This window comes from Carica papaya, chromosome 8 (genome assembly GCF_054855325.1).
Source record: "Carica papaya isolate Zhongbai chromosome 8, ASM5485532v1, whole genome shotgun sequence".
NCBI classification, from domain to species: domain Eukaryota; kingdom Viridiplantae; phylum Streptophyta; class Magnoliopsida; order Brassicales; family Caricaceae; genus Carica; species Carica papaya.
In genome coordinates, this window is record NC_142316.1 from 9,372,516 (window position 1) to 9,397,399 (window position 24,884).

The 24,884-nt window shown below is 34.0% G+C and overlaps 1 protein-coding gene and 2 pseudogenes across 1 annotated transcript; all 3 read left to right on the forward strand.

Moving 5' to 3' along the window:
• The first annotated feature begins 275 nt into the window (after positions 1-275).
• Positions 276-5,896, forward strand: RUS1 (root UVB sensitive-like protein (Protein of unknown function, DUF647)). Its single transcript, XM_088209623.1, has 7 exons — positions 276-1,092; positions 1,161-1,436; positions 1,774-1,830; positions 2,019-2,217; positions 2,691-2,806; positions 3,800-3,976; positions 4,872-5,896. Exons 1-7 carry the CDS (start codon positions 364-366, stop codon positions 5,154-5,156), a joined length of 1,839 nt encoding a protein of 612 aa, XP_088065749.1. The 5' UTR covers positions 276-363; the 3' UTR covers positions 5,157-5,896.
• A 2,651-nt stretch (positions 5,897-8,547) lies between these two features.
• On the forward strand, positions 8,548-9,455 carry LOC148240475 (uncharacterized; annotated as a pseudogene).
• A 14,534-nt stretch (positions 9,456-23,989) lies between these two features.
• On the forward strand, positions 23,990-24,884 carry LOC148240476 (polyprenal reductase 1-like; annotated as a pseudogene).

Below are 24,884 nucleotides of genomic sequence, written 5' to 3' on the forward strand. Positions count from 1 at the left end.
AAAACACCTTTTATTTCTATTAATTTGGTTTAGAAAAACTAAAAGAAAAAGAAAAAAATATAATCAGCTAGTTATTTTTTAAGAAGTAGCTTTAACTTATCTAATATATTTGTTAGTTATTATTATATTTTATATTTTAAATTATAAATTTCGTTATCTAATATATTTCTAAACTAAATATTTTAGTTATAAATATTCTTTTTTTAAAATTTATTTTAATATTATTGTAGTTATTATTGTTATGTGATAAATACTAAATATCCAAACAAATATCTTTACACAAATAATTTAGAGCTGTAATTCCTTCGAAGGGCTTATCGAGAAATACGCAGCAAGGGGAGTTGAAGCTACGATGATACAGTGATGGTTTCCGCCTACACTTGGAAGCTCTGTCTTCTTAACAATGCAAATGGCGGCTCCTGTAATCTCCTCAAAACCCCTCTTTACTTTACAAATGCCCTAATTCACCCATTTCCTCTGCTGCCACTTCGCCTCGGGTCATCACCAACTCCTCTCCACTCTACATCCATTCCTGTCTCCACCATTTCCAATCCTGTAATTGAAATTAAGAATCGTCTGCGCTGGCCGCTTCCGGTTCTCGAATTCGTCCATGGTGATGGTGGCAGCAACGACAACAATCAGAATAACAATGGAGATGGTGGGTCTAATAGTAACGACGACAATAACTACCTATTTGATGACGGCGATGGCGAGGATTCTTCTCGGTTCTTTCGTTTATTGCTCTCCTCTTTTCTTGTATGCTTTTGCTGCTTCTTCAGTTTCCAATTGGCCTCGGCCATTGCTATTGCGAGAAACATAACAACGGGCGCAGACTCAGAGCATGTGGTGTGGGAGGTAAAAGGGAGCAAGTGGACTCCATTCTTCGCTGATTTTTCCAAGGACGCGTTTGTCGCCGCAACATCGTCTATGCTGTCTGTCGGAGACTTCTGGGCGCACTGCAGGAATCTCGTTGTGCGATTGTTGCTTCCGGAAGGGTTCCCTGGAAGCGTTACAGCGGATTATTTGGACTACTCGCTCTGGCGAGGAGTTCAGGGTGTCGCCAGCCAAATCAGTGGTGTGCTAGCTACACAGGTATCCACTTCGATTGATAATTCTTTTTATTGAAATGGATCCAATACCATGTGTACGTATACGTGTAGGCGTTGCTTTATGCTGTTGGGTTAGGTAAAGGAGCCATTCCTACTGCGGCTGCCATCAATTGGGTGCTTAAGGACGGAATTGGGTATTTGAGTAAGATTATGCTGTCGAAATATGGGCGCCACTTCGATGTTAATCCAAAAGGGTGGAGACTTTTTGCTGATCTTCTTGAAAATGCTGCTTTTGGGATGGAGATGTTGACTCCTGCTTTCCCGCATCTTTTTGTCTTAATTGGTGCTGTTGCTGGTGCTGGCCGTTCTGCTGCTGCGCTCATCCAGGTTACTCTTCCATCTTCATCTTCCTTTATTCTTCTAATATTACAAAACCCTCCTGTATATGCTATGATCTTTCCCAGAGTTGTTGTCAATTCTTATAGATGTTACTCAGGTAACTTTGCTTGCCGTTAAAACCCTCCTTCCAGGAATGCTTGACTGATTTTATGTTGTTTTTCACTAATTAGAACATCGCAATGTTGCGTCTCTTTGTTTTATGGTTCCATGGTGTGAATTCGTTCTATTGGAAGGAAGGTCATCATATTCCATTTTTGGTGATTACTGTCTTGATCAGATGTAATCACACACAATAACCATTGGGATTTGATGTTCATCATCACAGGCTGCTACCAGAAGCTGCTTCTATGCTGGTTTCGCTGCTCAAAGAAACTTCGCTGAGGTTAGCGTACTTCAATTCTCATTCCTTTTCCAGAAAACAAAAACCAAGAAACTGCTCATACTTCATTGTTCATGGAATTGAATTTTTTTTTGGATGATGCTAACATGCATTTACTTTGTATTTCCTTCTTTGGTAGGCATATGCTTGATCTACAGTTTACCTTTTCTAATAGTAAGTGTTGGTTGTAGGTCATTGCAAAGGGTGAAGCTCAAGGAATGGTTAGCAAATCTATAGGCATCATGCTTGGAATAGCATTGGCTAACTCCATAGGCACTTCTACAACTCTTGGGCTTTCTTCATTTTGTCTCATAACATGGATCCATATGTACTGCAATCTCAAGTCATACCAATGCATCCAACTAAGGACGTTAAATCCCTATCGTGCAAGTAATTTTTTTCTTCAACCCATGCTTTTGGACATTGTTCCTACTTCATCACTGTGATGCTCTTTTCTTTATATCTTGTTTGCCATCTCTCACAGTGGGTATAAGAGGCAAAAAAAAAAAAATGAAGAGAGAAGATGGATATATATTTCCTGGTCATAAATATGTATATGCAAGTTTGCATCTTGCCATCTTCTTTCTTTCCTTACACATTGTTAGCAGACAGCCGTTAAGCTTCTGTTAACTGTTATTTTTAAAAAAGAAAAAAACAAAGCTTCTGTTAACTGTTGCACAGACTGCTAACTATTTCTGCATGGATGAGAAGTTTAAAATTCCCTATGGTGGCTGTTGATATCATAACCGCCAATTTTTTTTTTCCTTGAGAAAAATTATCATCTTTATTATTATTAGCATCCTTTGGAAAAGAAAATAAGTTGACCATATGATGGGAAATTGATTTATTGGTTCTGTTGACAGGTTTGGTTTTTAGTGAATATCTTCTTAGTGGCCAAGCTCCTCCAATCAAAGATGTTAATGATGAAGAACCACTTTTTCCCACTCTACCATTCCTTTGTATAAGATCTGCCAACAAGGTGACTTATTTTTGTCCAACTTAAGCACACCCATGATTTGACTGTTTTCTTTTGTAGAGAGTAAGAAACAAAAATGCTTGATATTTGACTCAAATAGTTCTAAAACTGAGCTTAAACCATTTAAGTTCTATCTTACAAACTTCTTTTTGCCTGTATTTCCATCAATTTATACTGGAGATATTATTGAACAGAAGCACAATATATATGAGATATATCATGAATTTCATTGATTGCCTTTTGGAAGTTGATACAAGTAAATTTTGCTTTTCACTGCAATTTTGCACTTTAGACATGAATTTAATTCAAGCCAAAATTAAGCTTCAACATTACCTTTTCGAACCAGGGCTCATGTTGTATTAGTTTCTATTTTATTCTTATCAAATGGTATTTAGATTTTCTTAGAAAAGTCATTCTAGGTACTTTTTAATTAAATCATCATTTGTGAGTAGAGTTACTTTTATATCGAAGTAGTGATTAATTTCTTTGAAGTCCACACAGTTAACTCTGCTTGAACTATTTAACCATAAAATGCTGAAGTAGTCTTTGTCTAATAAGGGCAGAAACTTCCATGGGCAAGCCTCTTTAAGATGTAGTTATGGATTTTGGTGCAGTGCATCTACATATTTGAATTTACCTGTCTTGATAGTGGATTGCAGTTTGATGGCATCCTGATATTTGGCGATCATGGTAAATAATCGGCCGTATCCAAATTTTCCACTTGCACTCTTCTCAACTCAAAGAAATTAGGAATATCTTTGTACTAGATTGGAGTTTTATGTATATATTTGTGTCACGACACCCTTTTCAAAGCTTAGAAATTCTGCCTTCGGTCTTCTCGAGAAACAAAAGAAATTTTCCATTTGACAGTTGGAATAACTAGGATAGCTGTGACTGGGATTAACTTAATTTTGACTAGTATATGACATGTGGCTGTGTCAATTTATGAAGTCAATCATTTAATTTAATCTTTATACATATATTGCTTTGTTTTAGGCACAACCTGTTTCATTATCTTTGGAAGCAATGAATGCAGCAGCCAAGATTGACCGACGGTTAGAGTTGGGATCCAAGCTGAGTGATATTATCTACAGAAAGGAAGATGCTCTTGCACTGTTTAATTTGTATAGGGACGAAGGCTACATTTTGATGGAGCACAAGGGGAAATTCTGTGTAAGTGAATCATCACCTTCGTTGTAATCTCTTTCTTGTTTCCTTCTTTAGTTGGTTGGTGGAACAGAATAGGGGTGTGGCGGTTGATCTTTGTATCCTCAAGCTTGTATAATTATTCCCAAGCTTATTGATCCCTCAGTGTCTCTGGTTACGGTTGAGGCTTCTAAGGGTTTGTTATAATTTTTACAGGCAAATTATTGTTTTACTCCTTGAATCTGACCCATTTTAAAATAAAACCATGTGATACGTTCTATGACAGCTCACTATGTTGAAGTTTTGCTATTGACAAAAGGGATAAGTATGCTGACATAAATCTCAGATGACTTTAACATCGTTTTCTGTTGAAGAGATCTTATAATTGCCAAGAAGTGAATGCAATTTAATTTATTCTGCTAGTAATCTAGAATTTTCTTAAGAAAACCCCACTATTTTGAAATTTGGAAAAGAAAGGTAAAATGGTTGTCAGTTAATATCAATTTTTCTTTTTTCCTTTTGTTATTTCATTTCCCTAGAGGTTGTTCTATCCTTTCCTTTCCAGCTATCTTTGTTGGGATTTGTCTCAGTATTGTGCATGAATATTTTTCCCTTCCTTTAGAAGTGCATGAATTTTAACTCTTTCTAGCATCTCCTATTGTCAAAGGTATGTTTGCACGGGCTCCAGAAAAGTTTTAGGGGAAACTTATATAAGAAACAAGAGGGACTTGGAAACCCCAAATTTACTTTTTCTTAAGGAATAAAGTGAGAATGTTATCTTAAAAAAAAAGGAATAAAGTGAGAATGCAACATAACCACCAACCTGAATTTTGATTTGGGAAGTTTTCTCCTGTCAAGCAAGGTATCATTTTAATTGCTAACAATTATTTTTTTTATTTAATTGAATATTGATTTGGAACAGATAGTGCTGAAAGAAAGTTCTTCGCCAAAAGAAATGCTCAAGTCATTATTTCAAGTGAATTACCTATACTGGCTGGAGAAGAATGCAGGAATTGAAGCAAGAGGTGTCTCTATGGATTGCAAACCAGGAGGGCGGCTACAAATGTCCTTAGACTATGTGCGAAGAGAATTTAACCATGTCAAGAATGATAGTGAATCTGTGGGTTGGATTGCTGATGGGCTCATCGCGAGGCCTTTATCAAATAGAATTCGTCTGGGATATGCGGGCTCTTCACCTACAAGCTGATTCAAAAGTAAATTATCCATCCTCTTCCAGAGCATTTTGTTTTAATGGAAGGAGGAGTTACCATCATGATCAGAAGGATTCTTTATCAACTTTGCTCCTTTCATTCAATTACTTGCTCCCTGCTGCCAAAAGCATGAAGGTTTTTCTTGCAGGGGAATTCAGTGGTAATCATTATTATCTTAACCAGAACAGAGAGCATTTGAACTCAGGTAACTCTTAGCAGTAAGTAGTGCATGGTATCCTATAGGTGGACACAACTTGAAAATATTAGAAGCAGAAGTTGGTTGAATTTTTTTGGGGAAGAGATACTTAAGCAAGTTGGTTGGTACTTTGGCCCGATAGAAGTGGGGAAGGGCATTTTGGGATTTCTAAGGCAAGAAAAAGAAGAAGAATTGAAAGGAGAGATCGACAAAGAGAAAGGAGGCTGAGTGAGATTGAAGAGGTCCGTTGAAAAAAAACACCAAAATTTTTTCTTCTTCCCCCGTGTTTTCGGCCAGCCTGAAGCAATCGCGGTATAACTTGACTGTGTTTTTTTGTTTTCTTCTAAATTAGATATGGGAGGTATAGATTCAAACTTGGTTTAGAATGGGTTGAAGTGCGATGGGTGTGTGGATGGTTTGGTTTATCAGCAAGAGTCAGAAATTAAAAATTTGTTTTCCTATTTGTTTGGTTTGCTTCCCCTAGTTTGATTGTAAGATGGTAAATTTTAAATGAGTTAGAGATCCTTGGTTTTATATTTAGGCATGAACGTAATTTGTCTGGTGATTTTATGCTTGGTTTAAGTCTTTTTTCCCAAAACCAAGTATTATGATGATATCAATTATATTGCAGCCAAAATTTACATCCCATACATATGTACAAAATACTGTATTCTGAGACATACAAGGCTATTAAATACCCTAATTTTCTATACATTACTCAAGCCTCCAAAATTTTTCATTTCTACCCTTCCTGGAAGGAGTCTAAACATTGGATTTGAGATGCGTTACTCAAAATTTCATAAAATTACATATATATATATATAGTTAGTCTAATATATGTACCTTATATATATATATATATATATAGATATTTGTTTTATAAGTTTTTAAAAACATATAGAATAATGTTACAGAAAGAACTTTAGATAATATAAAATTAAAAAATTGTAAATATAAATACATTGTATGAAATATTATATTTGAATGCTTACAAATTATTATCATTTACTAGATAAAATAATAATTACTATTGGAGAATTTTATATAAAAACTAAAAGTAAAAATATAATTAAAATTTATAACTTCCGTTTATTTTTAGCGAATAATATTATTATCTCATTTCTTTTAGTAATTTCTGCCACTATACCATGTATATACATACACATCATATATATATATATATATATATATTGAGGCAATAAATAAATAATATATATGAACTTTATTTAAAAAAGATTCCAGTCAGACACCCTCAAGAGCGTGAATGTTTTTATTTTTGTCCTTAATCATGGATCCAAGGAAATATATACATAGTTCAGTGTATAGACCACAAATACAAATTTAGCAGCAGCTCCAAGAATACATATATATATATATATATATATATAGATTTACATGTTTATATATTAGACACGTGCTCTTAATATTATTTAACTGCCCTTGTTAACCTCCTTAGGCATTCATTGGCTTTGGATTCTCTTCTCTCAAGATACCACAACATGCTGTTAGAGTTTTGAAGTCATTTTTCTCTCTTGAAAGACTCAAAAATATATATATATTTTTTATAAACTTCCTCAATTCTCCCATGGATTTTCTTCTCTCTTAGTATAAATAATACGTTTGCAGCAACTAAATTTTTATTTATTATTAATTTCTCATTCACTTATAAAAAATAGTTATGTCTCGTAGAATTATGTCACTTACTTCATTTGTGAGAATAAAATAAGATTCTTGATGATTTTATCGGAAAGCCATATGATAATAATCGAAATCTGCTTAGTTCTTGAATTCATAATAATAATGTTGTAATTTTTTGGATCTTGAATTATGTATTTAAGGAAATTTTGGCCAACATTCTCTTCTTTGATTATACTACTGAAATTTGAACTAATTTCTAATACTACTTTCAACGAAGCAACGATCTTTAACTTTTTCAACTACGAAATTATTTAATTAATCATTTACAAAATTAAAACTCAATTAGTATATATTTTACAATATTAAAAGCTTTTTGGGACGAGCTAAACACTTAGGACTAGTTTGTTCATCCAACAAGTGCACTTGTAGGGGTGTAGCCGAATTGAATAACTATTTCAAAACAAAATATATTATTTTGTTCTTGATGGAATTAAATAGTTTTTTTAAATTTCAGAGTTAGATATTCTTATTAGATCATCAACCTGCGATTAATAAAATATTTTCTTTAACAAATTAAGAAGAGCATCAATGTCAATATTGCTCTTATGTCTGTAAACATGGTTGACATAACTTTTTCACTTAAGGCTGAGAATCTTAAGCAGCAATGCATTGATGGAAATAAAACCTAAAGTAGGAGCAAGTCCTATTGCACATGTTGCAATTTTTATGGACATACCAATAAGAAATGCCATAAAATTCATGACTCAAGTATAGACATAGGCAAATGTCTCATCTCGTAAGTATGTTTGTAGACCAAGTCTTATCTCATCCTAAAGATTAACCTAATCATATTGACATTTCATTCTTTGTTCACAATCTCAATTCATCCTGTTATCAACAACTAATAGGATTATTATTAAATCATTCTTAGTGATTCTATAATTTTTTTGAAAGTTAAGAAAAAATATATTATCTCAAGATCTTTGGTTGAGACTGAATATAGTGTGTTGACATCCACCATTAGTGAACTGATATGGATATGTTAATTACTTCATAAATTTTGAGTAAATAACTCATAACCTATGATTATTTTTGTGGTAGTCAAACAGTTATTTATATGCTACCAATCTAATGTTCAACGAGTGAACCAAGAACATAAAAATTGATTGTTATTTTGTTGAGCATATTACCTAAGACATGGTCAAGCTAATGCCTATTTCTTCAAAGCATCAACTTACTCATATTTTCATAAAATTCTTCTTTTCCATGTGTTACTTTTTTTACTATCTAAGATTACTGTAAAAAAAATGTATATTATCTATCTTGAGGAGAAGTATTAGACACGTCCAAAATAAATTGTGAAAGATATTATTATTCATATTAAGGGAGAGTATTACACTAAGTGTTTTAATATTGTTTAATTACTTCTGTTAAGCTCGTTAAGCTTTAGTTGTAATTTCAGTTAAATAGGAAAGATGGTGTACACTTGAATGAAAAACATATATTCTCTCTCCTCAAACACAAATAAGTAAACACACACACACACAGAGGCAATGCTGGTGGAGAAAGTGATATTCCCTGCACCATCGGGGCTGATGATGGCGATTATAGCGATAACATTGATAGGAATGACGAATTTAGCGATATGGGAACTGAGCAGCAAACACATCCAATACTCCAAATTTATGAAGCCTATTTCTTCGCAAACTCAATTTAAACTTAAAGAGATTAAGGTGAGAAGTTGAATCAGCATGCTTGTCTAATATACTCCAACATTTCTCGTATGCCTCACTTTCTTCGAACTCTTTCCTCATCACGACGAAAATGATGGTCTCTGCCTCAGGTTTCTGCTTCTCAAATCAGCTCTTACTCTCCATTTCCTCAAGAGAATCTTCAAGGTCAGATAGTTAATTTCCTACTATTAATTTTTACCAAATCTCATTATCGCCACTGTAATTTTTGAATTAATATTTGAATTTGTATATAATTCAGGTGCAATTTGTTCACAAATATAGTTGGGGAATGAATCTTGATAAAATAGTTCTTATTATTTTAAGTTACTTTATGTCAAATGTTGTATAGTCAACAACTTACAAAAAGAATCGTGGAGCCTAAACTAGATTTGAAGTGGCTTGGAGTAGTGTTATTTTTAATAGGGATTTCTGGCAACTTCGATCACCATTATCTTATCTCCAAGCTCAAAGATGATGAAAGTAGAGACAGAAAATACAGGATTCCAAGAAGAGGTTTATTTAATTTAGTAATATGCCCGCATTACCTTTTTGAGATTTTAGAATTTTGGAGAATCTCTTGTATTTCTCAAACTTTATATCCTTCTTGGTTTTCTCTAAGCAGTACTTTTTTCTTAATGGTAAGGAATTATAACACTAGGAGATAGTACCTTTCTAAATTTAATAATTTTCCCAAGGATGTTAAAGCCCTAATTTCCTATGCATTCTAAATGATTCATGAAGAAGTTCGAATATGGTTATATTCATGCACAGTGTATTAGTTATGAACACATTTATTTAAAGATCATAGCTAATATGATAGTTATGACTATTGATTACAAAGAAAAAATAAATTGATTTATCCTAAATTATTATCTTTCTACATAGTTGATAGCTAGTATATTGCTTGTATTGTTAATAATATGTTTTATTTCATTTAAGTAGCTTGTTTACTAGAACTTAAGATAGAAAACAAACTATTTGAGTTTGCAAACAAGTTCAAAAATTATATAAGAAGACTTAAATTAAAGCAAATTGGTTAACAATAGAGCTAAATTTAGCAAAGCATAATTTAGGCCTTTTTTTTTTTGACATATATTTGAAATAAGTTCTATTTACAAACCATACTCTATTTTTATGTCGCATTATTTCTAACTATTAAATTGTCTATACGAGTCACAATCTAATAAATCCATGTATAACTAATTGCACAACTATTTGAAGGCAGGTAAATATAATCTCAAATATGCATCACTTGTAAAAACTTAGAGCTTTTTTACTGTTATCTTTTGCCAAATAAAATAAAAATTTTAGGAGGAATATTCGATCATTAAAAAATGAAAGTTATCAATGAAAAGATTCACATTATGCATGATGACATTTTTCGTTCTTGATTCTTTAATGAAAAAGTACTTCGTTAATAAATAAAGAAATATATTTTTGTAAAAAATAAAATTTAAAAATGCATTTTTTAACATAGAAACATAAATATTTTTTACATATATCAAAGTTTGTTATTGCTTTAAAAGAAAAATCTACACGTGATTTTTTCAAAGTTTTCTTTATACAAATGTATTATTAATTAGTCAAATATTATTAAAATTAAATATATATATATATATTAATATTGCTGTGCAAAACAATTCAAAATAATTTCTTTAGATAATGGATTTCAATAACAATAGTTTTTATATTTAATTCGATTCATTAATAAATAAAATATAAATTAAAGCAAAAATACTTTTTATGATAAATAAATTCTTCGTTGAATATATCAAATTTTGTTAAAAAGAGTTTTTGGACGAAGAATTTCATCATTATGCTGGTTGCAATACGGGTGTTGCTGAAGATATAAAAATTAGTCATGGAAAAATAAATCTTTTTGTGACAAATATTTTAGTTAAGAAATTAATTTTTGTTTGCAAAATTTTCCTTAAGTGCTAGCTAATATCAATATTTAGACACTAATGATTTTTTTTAATGGAAAATACCTAAATTAAGGGGAAAAAATTTATTTTTTGAGATGATTGATTGCTTGGTAGCTTGTAACAGCTCGAACTCTCATCTAGAGTCCTAAGCGCATACCCACAATGTAACAGTAAAATAATCTATAGAAATATTTTAAATTTTAGAAACGTAAAAGTACATCCCTTGAATACTTAACCCAAATGTTCAACATTCACAAAACATGTCTAAACTCTAAAATAAATGTTCACTAAGACAAAATAAATAATTAATACCAAGTACTTTTCGAATTAAAATAAAAACTAAACGGTCTTCTAGTCAATATTTTACTGTTCAGGAACGAGATTTCGGGTATCTTGTTCTGGAATAGATGAATAATAAGGGGGTGAGTTTAATATGTTCAATAAGCAAGTAAGTGCCAACAAATAGTAGAATAATCTATTCAAGTGGGTAAAAAATATAAAACTATCGACGGAGACAGTTCAAAATACTTTTCACTTTAATTCAGAAAATATTTAGTGTCTATACTCTGGTTCATTAACCAAACCACATAAATAAGTTCATTCAGTAAGTATTCAGAATTCCTTATTTCAGTATCATAACTCATGCATAAACAATTCAATAAATAGCATAACACAATATTAACTGTCACAATTCAAGCAGTAAATAATTCAGTAAAAATTAACTCAGTAATTCAGTATCATAGACTCTACTTATGACTTCTTGTTCATGCCTATCCGTTTATTCTTATTAATAGTAATTTCCTTGTGTGATGCTGTTTTCGTCGGTATCAATAAGAGCAGTAAAGATCCTCTCTACTACGTGAATATGTCACAGTTCAGTTTACAGTTCATGGTTGTAGTATACAGTATACAGTTCATAGTTCTTATCACTTTGCCACATTTGGCCAAAGCTGTATCCACAGGTAAGATTCACCATAGTCTCACGCCAAAAAGCCACACACACACCCACCCCTCGGTGATACCGGTTAAATGGATTTTTCAAATCTTTTAACTCTATTTATTCAGTTTGACTCACTAATCAATTTTTCAATTTAATAATTCATGTATTCTATACATATAACATACATACTGTAACCAATCATCACCTTAGACTCCTCTACGCATTTTTAATACTCAGTTATATAACAACCAGTACGCATATAATTCCAGTAGTAAACATAGCATAACAATTCATCACAATTTCAGTAAATAACACAAATAAGAATACAACAATCAACAGTACAATTCCGTCGGAATCCTGCGTCTTTTTACCAATTATTAAGCATCATAATTTTTAATATATTAAATAGGTTAAACTACCATTTGGAAACACCTACATACTTACCTAATTTGCATCTAAATGCTGTTTGTGAAATTATCCCGATGTGAAGTGTCAACCTGCTACAGGGATATTCGGATCAGGTTAGTAATAAAATGATCGTCCCCTAATTTCAAACACCCGTATACACTTATCCCTAATTTTAAATCGGATAAATAATTTATTGCATAATAATTAAATATAAATAAATCTTAAATCTAAAACGGGAACCCATCAGGGTTTTTAAACTCACTTACCCAAACTGGGTCCCTAGGACCCACCGTGAGCAACCACTGGAAGTCGACGCACTTCCGCACGTTTTACCATCGGACTGCCATGCGTCGCCGTCGGTTACTGCCATCCGCAGCTGTTCCCACTGCGAATCTGTCGAAACTCACCGCAAAATGCCTCATGACCTCAAGTTCGGCATCGATCTGGTGGAATCATGTCGAGCCACCGTCGCACCCGTTGCGTGCCTTCTTCATTTTCTTCTTATCCTTCTTCCTCTCCTTCTTCCTCTCCTCCCCTGGCTGTGGCTGATTGACCCTCTTCCCTCGGTCTTTTTCTTCTTCCTTCCTCCCCTCTTTCTCTTCTTTTTTCTCTCTTCCCAACCCACACTCTTTCTCTACTCGTTCAACTCTCTTTCTCTTTTGTTCTCTCTCTCTCCTCATGCCTGATTTCTTCATCTTATTCCTCTTTTATAAGAGAGGCCGGGAGGAGTCCTCTTTCGGCTCGGACTCCTCCTTCGATCGGTGCCCTTTTTAATATAATCTAGTCATTTTTTTATTATGATAATATTTTAAGTTAGTATTTATTATTTTACTAATAAAGTCATATTGTACATTAGTAATATATAATTTTGTTAAAAAAAATACAATTTATTGATAATATAATATCTACTTTCAAAATTCACATTTTTATAAAAATGTTATCATCAAGCAATCCTTATAAGCATTGAAGAAATGATTTAGAGAGTGAATGCAATTATAAAGGATAACAAAACTTAAACAATGATGCCTTTACCTCTAGGTGAACATGCTATTGATTGACTTTGGGTCTAAAAAATCAAACACAAGTCAAATGGCTCAATTAGACATTACAAAGCCTGATGATTCTGTTGAACGTTACAAAGCCTATCTAGTTATAAAAGGATATACCCAACAAGAAAGAGTTAGCTTCACTAAGGCTTTTTCTCTGGTTGCAAAGCCTATCTAGTTGTAACAGTCTGAACTCTCATCTAGAGTCCTGAACGCATACCCACGATGTAACAGTAAAATGATCTATAGAAATATCCCAATTTAGAAAAATAAAAAGGTACATCCCTTATATACTTAACCCAAATGTTTAACATTCACGAAACATGTCTAAATTCTAAAATAAATGCTCACTAAAACAAAATAATTAATACCAAGTACTATTCGAATTAAAATAAAAACTAAATGGTCTTCTAGCCAATCCTTCACTGTTCAGGAGCGGAATTCCGGGTATCCTATTCTAAAAGAGATGAAGAATAAAGGGGTGAACTTGATATGCTCAGTAAACAAGTAAGTGCCAACAAATAATGGAATAATCTGTCCAAGTGAGTAGAAAATATAAAACTACCGACGGAGATATTCAAAATACCTTTTACTTTAATTCAGAAAACATTTGGTGCCTACACTCTAGTTCATTAACCAAATAACATAAGTTAGTTTATTCAGTAAGCACTCAGAGTTTCTTATTTCAGTATCATAGATCATGCATAAACAATTTAATAAATAGCACAACACAATATTAATATCACAATTCTAGCAGTAAATAGTTCAGTAAATATCAACTCAGTAATTCAATATCATAGACTCTACTTATGACTTATGGTTCATTCCTATTCATTTATTTCTTATTAACAATAGTTTCACCACGCGATGCCATTTTTGCCGATATCAATGAGAGTAGTAAAGATACACTCTACCACGTGAATAGGTCACAATTCAATTTACAGTTCACAATTGCAATATATAGTATATAGTTCATAGTTTTTGTTGCTTTGCCACATTTGGCCAAAACTGTATCCACGAATAGGGTTCACCAATGTCACACGCCAAAAAGTCACACATACACCCACCCTTCAGTGATATAGGTTAAATGGGTTTCTCAAATCTTTTAATATCTATTTATTCAGTTCAACTCACTAATGATTTTTTAATTTATTAATTAATGAATTCTATACCTATAACATACATACTGTAACTATTCATCACCCTAGACTCCTCTACGCATTTTTAATACTCAGTTACATAACAACTAGTACACATACAATTTCATTCACAAACATAACAGAACAATTCATCACAATTTTAGTAAATAACGCAAATAAGAACACAATAATGAACAGTACAATTCTATCAGAATCCTGAGTCTATTTACCAATTATTAAGAATCATAATTTTTAATATCTAAGAAAGGTTAAACTACCATTTGGAAGCGCCTACGTACTTACCCGATTTTTATCTAAATCCCATTCGTGAATTTATCCCTATGTGCAGTGTCAACCTATTACAGAGATATCCGGATCGGGTTAGTAATGAATTAGTCATCCCTGATTTCAAACACCTGTGTATACTCATCCCTAATTTTAAACTGGGTAAATAATTTATTGCATAATAATTAAATAAAAATAAATCCTAAATCTAAAATGGGAACCATACAGGGTTTTAAAACTCACTTAGCCAAACAGGGTCCCTAGAACTTACTGTGTGCAACCACTGGAAAGTCAACACACTTCCACATGCACTGCCACCGAATTGCCACGCATTGCTACTGTCGTCGTCGGTCATTGTTGTGGTCCGCTATCGTCAGCCACCGTTCGCCATTGTGAATCAATCAAAACTCACCGTAAAATGCCTCGTGACCTCAAGTTCGGCACCGATCTGGTGGAATCACACCGGAATGAGCTGCGAAAGGGCTGAATCGCACCTACCAGCCACCGCGCGATTCCTTCTTCTCCAAACATTGACGCGCGTAATGTTGTGCCTCATCCCGTTTTCTTCTTCTCCTTCTTCCTCTCCTACTTCCTCTCCTCCTGTGGTCGAAGTTGACCGATCCTCTTCCCTCTTCTTCTTCTTTCTTCTTTCCTCCCTCTCTCTCTCTCTCTCTTTTTTCTCTCTCTTCCCCTCTCTCTCTCCTTTTTATCGCTCTCTCTCTCCCCCTGATCTCTTTCTTCTTTTTTTTTTTATAACAAAGGCTGGGAGGAGTCCTTTTCTAGCTCGGACTCCTCCTTCTTCGGTCGGTGTACGCCTCTGCCTTTTCAGCTTCCCCATCTGGTTCAGGGAGTTGCTTTATTTTTTATTCTTCTTGCCTAAAATGGCATCGTTTTAGGTTTTTCTAAAATGATGCCATTTTGGGGATGTTCAATCTATCCCCCTTAAAAAAATTTGATTCCCCCAAATTCATCGTATTAATGTAAAGTATCATTACATAAAGTTAATTTAAATTATAAAATATTAAATAAATGGGGATACTTGTCTCGAATTTTCGTCTCTAGCTCCCAAGTGGCTTCCTCTCAGTGTGGTTTCGCCACAAGACCTTGACTAGGGGAATCACTTTGTTCTGAAGTATCGATCAATGACAGTGGCAGGGACTTTTTCATAGGATAGATATGTCTAAATCGAAAGAGGCTCGTAAGGTATCACATGAGATGGATTAGGATTGTACTTCTGTAGCATCGATACATGGAATACATTGTGAATTTGAGATAGCTCTAGGGGCAATGCTAGTTAGTAGGCGGTTGCTCCAACTCTCTCCAAAACTTCAAATAGGCCAATGAATCGAGGGCTCAACTTTTCCTTCTTCCCGAATCTATTGATGCCTTTGAGAAGTGTGACCTTCAGACAAACATGATTACCTACCTTGAACTTTAGGTCCCTTCTTCGGTTATCCGCATAGTTTTTCTGTCTATTATGGGCTACCTAAATGTTCTTCCTGATCATAGCAATCTTCAAAGCAGTTTCGTCCACCAACTCTAGACTAATTGACTTCCTTTCACTAATTTCTTCCCAGCAAATAGGTGACCTACAAGGTCGGTAATATAATGCTTCATAGGGGGCCATGTCAATGCTTGCGTAGTAGCTGTTGTTATAAGTGAATTTTATTAGTGGCAAGTGGCCATCCCAAGATCTACCAAGGTCCAAAACACATGCTCGTAGCATATCATCCAATATGCGAATGGTTCTCTCTGATTGTCTATCTGTCTAAGGATGAAAAGTTGTGCTGGAGGATAGCCGGGTATCCATGGCTTGCTGAAAGCTTGTCCAAAATCTAGAGGTAAATCTCAAATCTTTATCAAACACCACTAAAATTGGGATCCCATGTAGTTTCACAATCTCGTGGATATAGATCCTAACTAGCTTGTCCAAGGAGTCTGTCATCTTCACTGTCAGAAAGTAGGAGGACTTGGTTAACCTATCCATGATCACTCAAATAACATCATGGCCTACTCGAGTCCTAGGCAATCCCATCATGAAGTCCATGGTGATATGTTTCCATTTTCATTTAGGAATTGGCAAAGGTTGAAGGGGTCCACCAGATCGTTGTTGTTCTGTTTTCACCTGCTGACAAGTAAGGCATTTAGAAACATACTCAACGATATCTCTTTTTATAAAATTTTACCAAAACGGGGATCTCAAATTCTGATACATTTTAGTACTACCCGGATGCATGGTGAATATGGAGTAATGAGCCTTAGTCAAAATGTTTTTCTTTAATTCATCGTCATTCAGAACATATACTTTGTCATTAAATCTAAGTAACCCATCATCCGACACTTTGAACTCTGGCTTCAAACCTTCCTCTGTGTCTTTTCTAATGGTTGATAATGTAAAGTCAGTCAATTGAGCATCTATGATCTGCCCAAATAACACCTTCAGCCTGATCATGAAGTTGAATTTCCTGTACAACCCCTAAGAGTTTCCAATTAGAAACAATCATGCAAGCCAGTGTACCTATATTCTTCCTGCTGAGTGCATTTGCTACCACATTATCCTTACTTGGATGATACAAGATTTGACAGTTATAATTTCTAAGTAGTTCTATCCACTGTCTCTGATGGATGTTGAAATCCTTATGAGTGAAAATATATTTTAGACTTTTATGGTCAGTGTAGATTTTAAATATTTCACTATACAAATAATGACGGCAGAGTTTCAAAGCATAGACAATTGCAACGAGCTCCAAGTGATGAGTAGGGTAATTTCGTTCATGTGTCTTCAGTTGTCTAGACCCATAAGCTATGACTCATCCATATTGCATCAAAAGACATCTCAATCCTTGATAAAAGGCATCACTGTATTGTAAAGCCACCAGTTCCATTCGGCAAAGCTATCACAGGACCTATGGTCAACCGTCGTTTGAGCTCTATGAAATTTCTCTCACATGTTTCATCATATTCGAATTTGTTATCTTTCTTTGTAAGTCGAGTAAGAGGAGCTGCAATCTTAAAGAATCCCTCCACAAATATGCAATAATACCCAACAAATCTAAAAAATTCTCTGATATGCTTAACTGTAGTAGATCTTTCCCAATTCAACACAGTCTTAATCTTGCGGGGATCCACTAATACACCATCTTTTGATATCATATGTCTTAGAAAGGCAACCTGATCGAGTCAAAAATCACACTTATTTGACTTTGCATACAATTTTTTTCCCTTAGAACCTGTAAAACTTGAGCCTGATGTGAAGTATGTTCCTCCTTACTCTTAGAGAATACTAAGATGTCATCAATGAAGACTATACAAATTGATTTAAAAACGATCTGAAGAGCCTATTCATCAAGTCTATAAAGATTTTTGGTGCATTAGTCAACTCAAACAGCATAGCCAGAAACTCATAATATCTGTACCAAATTCGAAAAGTTATCTTTCGAATGTCTTAGTCTTTATCAGTCTTTATCTTTATCTAATGGTACCTAGAATGTATATCAATATTCGAAAATACTCGTGCACCTTGTAATTGGTCAAAGAGATCATCAATTTTAGGGAGATGGTACTTATTTTCAATTGTCACTCTATTCAACTCCCTATAATTTATATATAGTCTCAATGTCCTGTCATTCTTCTTTGCAAATTTGACTGGAGCACCCTAAGGGGACACACTATACCGAATGAAACCCTTATCTAAACGTTCTTAAACTTATTTTTCCAACTCTTTCATTGCAATTCGGATCAACCTATATAGGGCCAAGGAAATCAGTTGAGTACCTGCCTAAAGATCGATGGTGAATTCCACTTCTCGGTCTACAGGCAATCCTGGTAGGCCATCAGGGAAGACATCTAGGAATTCCTTAACTACTAGGATTTCTCAGATATCAGCCCCCTTACCTATCTTGCCCTGAATCACGTCAAGGGCAGTCTCAACATCCTTCGTTGTAATGGCATAAACTCGGCCTGAGACTGTTGGTCTAGCTTCCGACTGAGACTAGGGACAATAACGGACACGATGATCAGTACTCCCATATCTAAAATAGACATTGTTAAGTCGGTAGCATGGGACATCTCCATAATTTTTGCCACAATGAACACAACTCCGTCCTTGGCTGGCTCGAAGAGTCTGTAGTGGGGCAGGGTGGGTCTCTTATTCTGATGATCCTGACCTGAAAGTGGCTTCTTGTAAGGGACTAGAGGCTTGGAATTATATGTTGCCAATGCAAAGGTCCAAATGGTACTCTTAATGAGTTGTGTCTTGACCAAAACTTGTTGATAGGTACGAAGCTCAAGTACTACAACAGGTTCCTAATATCTGGATAGAGACCCCACTGAAATCTTCGTGTCATCCTTCCTTCATCAGATGCAATTTCAGGAGAATATCGGCTAAGCTTTGTGAATCTTCTAGCATAGTCAGTAACTGAAAGGCTTCCTTGGGTAAGTTAGGCGAACTCTATCTCCTTTTGATCACGTATATGGTTAGGGAAGTACTCGGCCTTGAATGCCTCTAAGAAGTGTTCCCATGTGATGGGTGTGGGTAGAGTAGTCTACTTAACTTCCCACCAACGCTCTGCTTCTCCTTCAAGTATAAAAGTGGCGAGGATAAACTTTTGTTCATCAGTCATTCCCAAAACTCTGAAAGACTTTTCAATTGCCTTCAACCACTTCTTAGCCTCATAGAAAGTGGATACTCCTGAAAATGGGGCTAGATTCAGGCGTTTCTACCTCTCAATATAACCTGGATCCATCACTATCAGAGCTAGGCCCTGTCGAGGCAGAGAAGGAAGTGAAGGATCTGGTAGGTCTCCCCTTGTAGGAACAGAGGGAGGATCAAGAAGGTCCCTCCCTTCTTTTTAAGCCTATTGACCAGTAATGAGTCTCTCTACCAGATTGTACACGATCAACATCTTCCTGTAATGATTCTATATGGGAAGCTCTATTTAAAGGGACTCGTACTCGCCTCATTTTCATCTGCCTATATCATCAAACAAAAGTCGTAAGACTTACTCTTTTGAAATTATATTCCCAACTATAGTCCCATCCTGAAGTCTCATGGTCAAAGATGGTTCCAAAAAATGTGGACTCTGATACCAATTGTAACAGCTCGATCTCTCATATAGAGTCCTGAGTGCATACCCACAATGTAATAGTAAAATAGTTACTGATTACATATTATATTTATTACATATAAATTCATCAAGTATTTGTAATTCATATAGAATGCTTGAAAACAAGAACAATTCGACTCATCTGAACGCTGAGGCATACAAGACAAGCAAATTAACAATTATATTAAATTAATTTATCTAAAAATACTCCTTAAGATGTCGAAAAAAATATTGTATTCCTTAACAAAATCTTGATGTTTTCTCTCACTATACTACTATCTTTCTCTCTCTCTCTCTCTCTCTCTTTAAACTTTTAAAAAATAGAATAATAGAAGTGTGGAGAGGAAGAAAAGGGGGAGGACAATTTATAGAATTTTGATACCGTTGGATTCGTAACAAGTGGCAAAATTCGGTGAAGAGATAGGAGAAAAAGATGCTCGGAATGAAAAATGAGGGAGGAGGGCTCCTCCGTTGGCGGCAACGCATTGCCTAAGGTGGTAGTGCACCAGCCGACACAGATCAGGCTAGCCTGTAGGCGCACAGGCCTCCTCTCGCACGCACAGGGCCAAGGCTCACTAAGCGCCGCACGTGTAAGCCTTAGGCGCACTGGGCCTATCCGCACAAGCTTGCTGCGGGGACAACGCGCACATAGTGTGCAACGCCTGTCCGCGCAACAAGTGACATGGGGGCAACCCGTCTGCACGTGAAGGACACACGCACAAATCCTAACCACGCGCTGTGTGTGCAAATGGGACATGCACAATGTGCGCACGTCCTGTGCTTGCGTGCGTGTGGAGGGGATGTGCGCACTGTGGACACATCCCATGCGTGTGCGCGTGCAGATGGGATGTGCATGTTGTGCGCACGTCCCGCGACCACTGTGCGCGCATGCGCGCATTCACAGTGCCCAGCACCCATGTGGGCAACCAGCCTTCTCGCGGGAATTTTTTTCCCGTTTCACTATTTTTCGATTTTTTTCTAAATTTTGATTTTCAATATAATTTAGTTAAATTAAAATCATTTAAAATAAAATAAAATAAAATTTAAATAAAAATTAAATTAAAAAAATCAACCAAAATAAAAAATCACGATAAATGTTAAACATCGTAAATTAATTAAGTTCAAAGCGGCCAAAAGCCTGAATAAATAGAGTTTTCAAATTATTTTAGCACAGTGATGGGGTAGGGTATTACAAATATAGTATAAGAAAAGCACAACATCATTTTCTAATATATTATATATAAGTAGACTTATATAAAATTGATTAATAATTAAGCTAAATTTAGCAAAGCATAATTGAGGTGCTTTCTTGACAGCTATTTAAAATGATGATTAATATTTTTTGTAAGAATAATAGGAATATAATCAAGAGAAGAAATTGTATGAGCAATAGAAGTGAATGTCTCCTTATGAACAATGCTCCATTTTTGTATTGCAACAATTTCTATTATTATTTCTAACTATTGAATTACCTATATGAATTACGATTTTGTAAACTTATTTACAATTAATTGAACACTTATAAAGATAAGTAAGTTAAACCTTAAATATGCATACTTATAAAAATATAGAGCCCTTTTATTGTTACTTTTGGAGCATTAGGTCTAAGAAAAAGTTTACTTGAAGCCCCTTCTTAGATATCATAAAAATGTAGAGCTGAAAACTACTTATAATAAGTTGTTTTATTCACATTAGTTATAAATTAGTAATGGCACTTGACTTATGTGGATAGTCACTTCTGAATGGCGATTTACAAGAGAAAGTTTTCTTGAAGCCTCTTCTAAGTATTATAAAAAAGGGGAGCTAACAACTACTTATAGTAAGTTATTTTATTCGCTTACATAAATTATTTGTGGTCTAAAGTAAGCATCTAAGTAATATTATTCTAAAGTCACTAAATTTTTACTACAATTTAGTTGTTTGAAATTTAAATATGATTATTCATTTTTCACCAGAGGTGGGAGCTCTTTTTTTATTGCCTTATTGATATATCTTAATGATGTAGTCATTGCATATCCTTGTAAGGATCTTATTCAGTATTGGAAGGAATTTCTTCATGCTTATTTAAAGTTGAAAGATTTCTTGCACTATTTTCTTGGTTTGAAAATCACCAAATCTTCAACCAGTATAGTTTTATCTCAAAGCCAATATGTTTTGCAACTATTAAAAGATGTTGGTTTCTTGGCTTTAAAACCATATGCAATTTATACGGATTCAAAGATTTCTTTAAATAATCGGGATGAGAATTTGCTATCTGATCCTTTTTAATATAAAAGATTCATTGGTAAACTTTTATATTTGTGTTTGACTCGCTCATATATTATTTTTGCTATGCATAGATTGAGTTAATTTGTTTCTCACTCTTGTATTCATCATCTCCATGCTCTTCACCATTTATTGATATACTTGAAGGCCAATCATGGACATGGTCTATTTTTTTCTTTCCAAAATTCTCTTCAGCTTAGAGCAATTTTGATATAAACTAGGTTGTTTGTTTGGATTCCCAAAAATATGTTCAAGGTTTCTGTGTGTTCCTTGGTGATTTTATGAGTTTTTGAAAAGTTAAGAAGCAACCAACCATGCTCAGGTCTTCAACTAAAGCTGAATGTCGTGCATTGACTTCCAGTACTAATAAGCTAATATCGTTACACTAATTACTTCATAATTCTCAAGTGAACACTCCATTGCATCCTCCTCCTCCTATTATTATTATTATTATTATTATTATTTCGTGATAGTCAAGTAGTTATTCATATGTGTCCAATTGGATGTTCTACGAGCAAACTAAATATATAAAAATTGACTGTTAATTTTGTTTGTAGCATATTGCTAAGAAATGACTAAGAATTAGCCTATTCCTTGACATCATCAACTTGCTGATGCTTTTACAAAAGTCATTTTTCTTCTATTGAAAAAAATGATTCAAAATCATAAAAATTATAGATTGTTGGTTACGAGTGAAATTATAAATTAGTGGTTATAAAAAATTAAAGTAAAATAATGGAAAAATATATCGCAATAAATGAGCAGTTAAATAACGATAAATAGACGACCTATCACTACCTATATATAGATTGTAGATTGTTATATATTTGCATCTCATTTTAATTGAATAGAAGCATTTTATATTTTCTCTTCTAATAATGGTATCAAAGCAAGAAAAAAAATCAGTTTTTTTATTATGCAGCAGCAATAGGCAGTCATAGTGTCGGAAAATAGTTATGTGCAACTTGTAATCTTAGATTGAGAGTCAAAAGGCTTTGTGGAAAAAAAAAAAGATCACCATGAGTTCAAAGCAAACATGGACAATTCTGTAAACAAAGTTTCAAAACTCATCAAAAGTAATAGTCGTGAAGCTCTAAACTCTTTAGCATGAGTTTGAAACTTTAATCATGAAAGGTAATGAATCAATGCAAGATTTTTTTCTAAAACAATGATAATAGTTAGTCAAATGAGTTAGTTGGAAAAGAATTAGCTGTAACATGAAAACAATATTTAAAGAGTTTGATGAGACAGAGGAGATAACAATCAAGTTTATAGATAATAAAAATATTCTAGTTTAAAGGAAATGTTGAACATATAGTTGATATATTCACAAAAATCCTTCCATGTCAGAAACATGTCTACTTCAGATCATTATTTAGTAATTACAATTTCAAATCAATAAGGAGTGTTAAAAAAATGATTCAAAATTATGAAAATAATAAATTATCAATTACGAGTGAAATTATAAATTAGTGGTTATAAGAAATTAAAGTAAAATAATAGAAAATTAAATCGCGATAAATGAACGATTAAATAACGATAAATGGACGGGTCTATCGCTACTTATATATAAGTTGTAGATTATTATGTATTTGCAACCCCCTTTAATTGAATAGTAACCTTTTATATTTTTTCTTCCAACATCTTTATATAGCACTTCCCTCACTATCTAAGATCATTATCAAAGACGTATATTATTAATCTTAAAGAGAAGTATTAGACACGTTTAAAATGACTGAAAGATGTATATTATTCATATTGAGGGTAAGTGTTACATATGTTGTTAATAATTAATACTGTTTAATTACTTTTGTTAAGGTCATCAAGCTTTAGTTGTAATTTCATTTAAACGGGGAACATGGTGTACACTTTTGGATGATTGAATGAAAACCATATTTTTCTTCTTTTCTCAAACATGCCATAAATTAGTGGCTGTGATAGAATTCATTATGATCTAGCCGGAGCAAGTGAAGACATATCTATATACATGTATATAATAAAAGAGAAATGAGTGGCTATGATAGATCTCACTCACTCTTAAGTACGAATATATGTATGTACATATGCCATGAGTAAACAGGGAGAGAGAGAGAGAGAGAGAGAGAGAGAGAGAGAGAGAGAGAGAGAGAGAGAGAGAGAGAAAGAGGCAATGTTGGTGGAGAAGGTGATATTCCCTACACTGTCGGGGCTGATGACCGCGATTATAGTGATAACATTGATAGGAATGATGAATCCAATGATATCGGAATTGAGAAGCAAACATCTCCAATACTCCAAATTCATGAACCTTGCTTCTTCGCAAACTCAATTTAAATTTAAAGATATTAAAGTGAGAAGTCGAATCGAGATGTTTGTCCCATACACTCCAGCATTTCTGGTTTGCCTCACTTCCTTCGCACTCTTTCCTCATCACGATGATGATGATGGTCCATGTCTCAGGTTTCTGCTTCTCAAATTAGCTCTCACTCTCCATTTCTTCAAGAGATTCTTCGAGGTTAGATAGTTAATTTTTTTCTATTAATTTCTTACCAAATCTTATTATAAATGCTACAATTTTTAAATTCAATTTGAATTTTTATATAATCCAAGTGCTATTTGTACACAAATATAGCAGGGAATGAATCTTGATACAACCATTTTTATTAGTTTAAGCTACTTTCTGTCAAGTGCATTCATGTTGTATACTCAACTTCTTACAGAAGGATTCATGGAGCCTGAACTAGATTTGAAGTGGCCTGGACTGATGTTATTCTTATTAGGGATTTATGGCAACTTCTATCATCATTACCTTTTTTCTAAGTTTAGAGGTGATGAAAACAGAGACAAAGAATACAGGATTCCAAGAGGAGGCTTATTTGATTTGGTAATATGCCCGCATTACCTTTTTGAGATCTTGTATTTCTTAGACTTTATTTGCTTCTTGCTTTTCTCTAGGCAGTACTCTATACTTGATGATAAGGAGTTATAACACTAGAAGATGGTATCTCTCTAAATTTGATAATTTCCCAAAGGATGTTAAGGCCCTCACTCCCTATGTATTCTAA

Coding starts and splice junctions, on each gene's coding strand:
- RUS1 (XM_088209623.1), top strand. CDS start 364: ATGGTTTCCGCCTACACTTGGAAGCTCTGTCTTCTTAACAATGCAAAT. Junction 1,437..1,773: donor CTGCTGCTGCGCTCATCCAG/GTTACTCTTCCA, acceptor TCATCATCACAG/GCTGCTACCAGAAGCTGCTT. Junction 3,977..4,871: donor AGCACAAGGGGAAATTCTGT/GTAAGTGAATCA, acceptor GATTTGGAACAG/ATAGTGCTGAAAGAAAGTTC.